The following is an 824-nucleotide window of genomic DNA, read 5'->3' on the forward strand; positions in this document are numbered from 1 at the left end:
TTTTTGGTACGTTGTTGGGTATATTGGAAGCGAAGCTGACAGCTTTCGCTGATGATATCGCTGATTTTCAACGAAATGAGTATTATGGTTTTAACAATGTTTCATTCTTAGCCGTGACAGTTCTAGGAGATGATTGGTGCTCGTTTCTATCAGTTCGTCGCTGACGCTTGGGTACTCGACTGTGACGCTTAGAGATCTTCAGTCTGGCACGCTGATAGTCAGATGAATCGCGAAATAAGTGGGGAAAAATAAAATAAGGCTCAAAACTCAACAATGCAATATTAATCATACCAAATATTTAGGACAAAATCGCAATAGAATGTAAGAAAAAAACATTGAAATGTTGTTATATTGCAAAACAGATGCTGCTTACGGTGTTGCTTGACTGCCGGTTTTGATAAAACCAACGCGTAAATTAAATGCTTGCTACACAACGTCGATTTAATCATTTGATGCGACTGTGACTACGTCAGCATCAATACTTGTCTTGCATGGATTTCAGGAATTTCGCCGGTTGAAGCAAAAAATAAAGTAATCCTTGCTGGTTGTTTCTGCCAACGACGATATACTGTGACTTTCCAACGTCCACGGATTGTTTGCCAGGTCATTTGCTATTAGATCACGGACACCACCCTGTGACATCGGAAGGTAATACCACTCGTTAAATTGGAATGCCTGCAAACGTTTACCACATTCTTGTACTGAAGGGTGTGAAGAATGTAGTGCAGCACGCAGCATAATTGCCACTCTTGCGGGGCCGACAGCGTCTGTAAGCGTCTTAAGCTGCGTCAGTGGTTGTTTAGGATACATATGATTGAAATCAC

At 41.3% G+C, this 824-nt stretch overlaps 1 protein-coding gene across 1 annotated transcript in view; it reads left to right on the forward strand.

The window, feature by feature from the left end:
• Positions 1-52, forward strand: part of PHALS_07920 (hypothetical protein F444_21401) — a gene marked incomplete at both ends in the record, with an annotated part of 2,133 nt that extends 2,081 nt beyond the window's left edge. Inside the window, one exon of the mRNA XM_024721469.1 lies at positions 1-52. This exon is cut by the window's left edge and continues 1,522 nt beyond it. Within this exon, the coding sequence (XP_024586564.1) occupies positions 1-52 (52 nt within the window).
• Positions 53-824: the final 772 nt, after the last annotated feature.

This window comes from Plasmopara halstedii, assembly GCF_900000015.1.
Source record: "Plasmopara halstedii genome assembly, contig: Scaffold_3120, whole genome shotgun sequence".
In the NCBI taxonomy this organism is placed as follows: Eukaryota; Oomycota; class Peronosporomycetes; order Peronosporales; family Peronosporaceae; genus Plasmopara; species Plasmopara halstedii.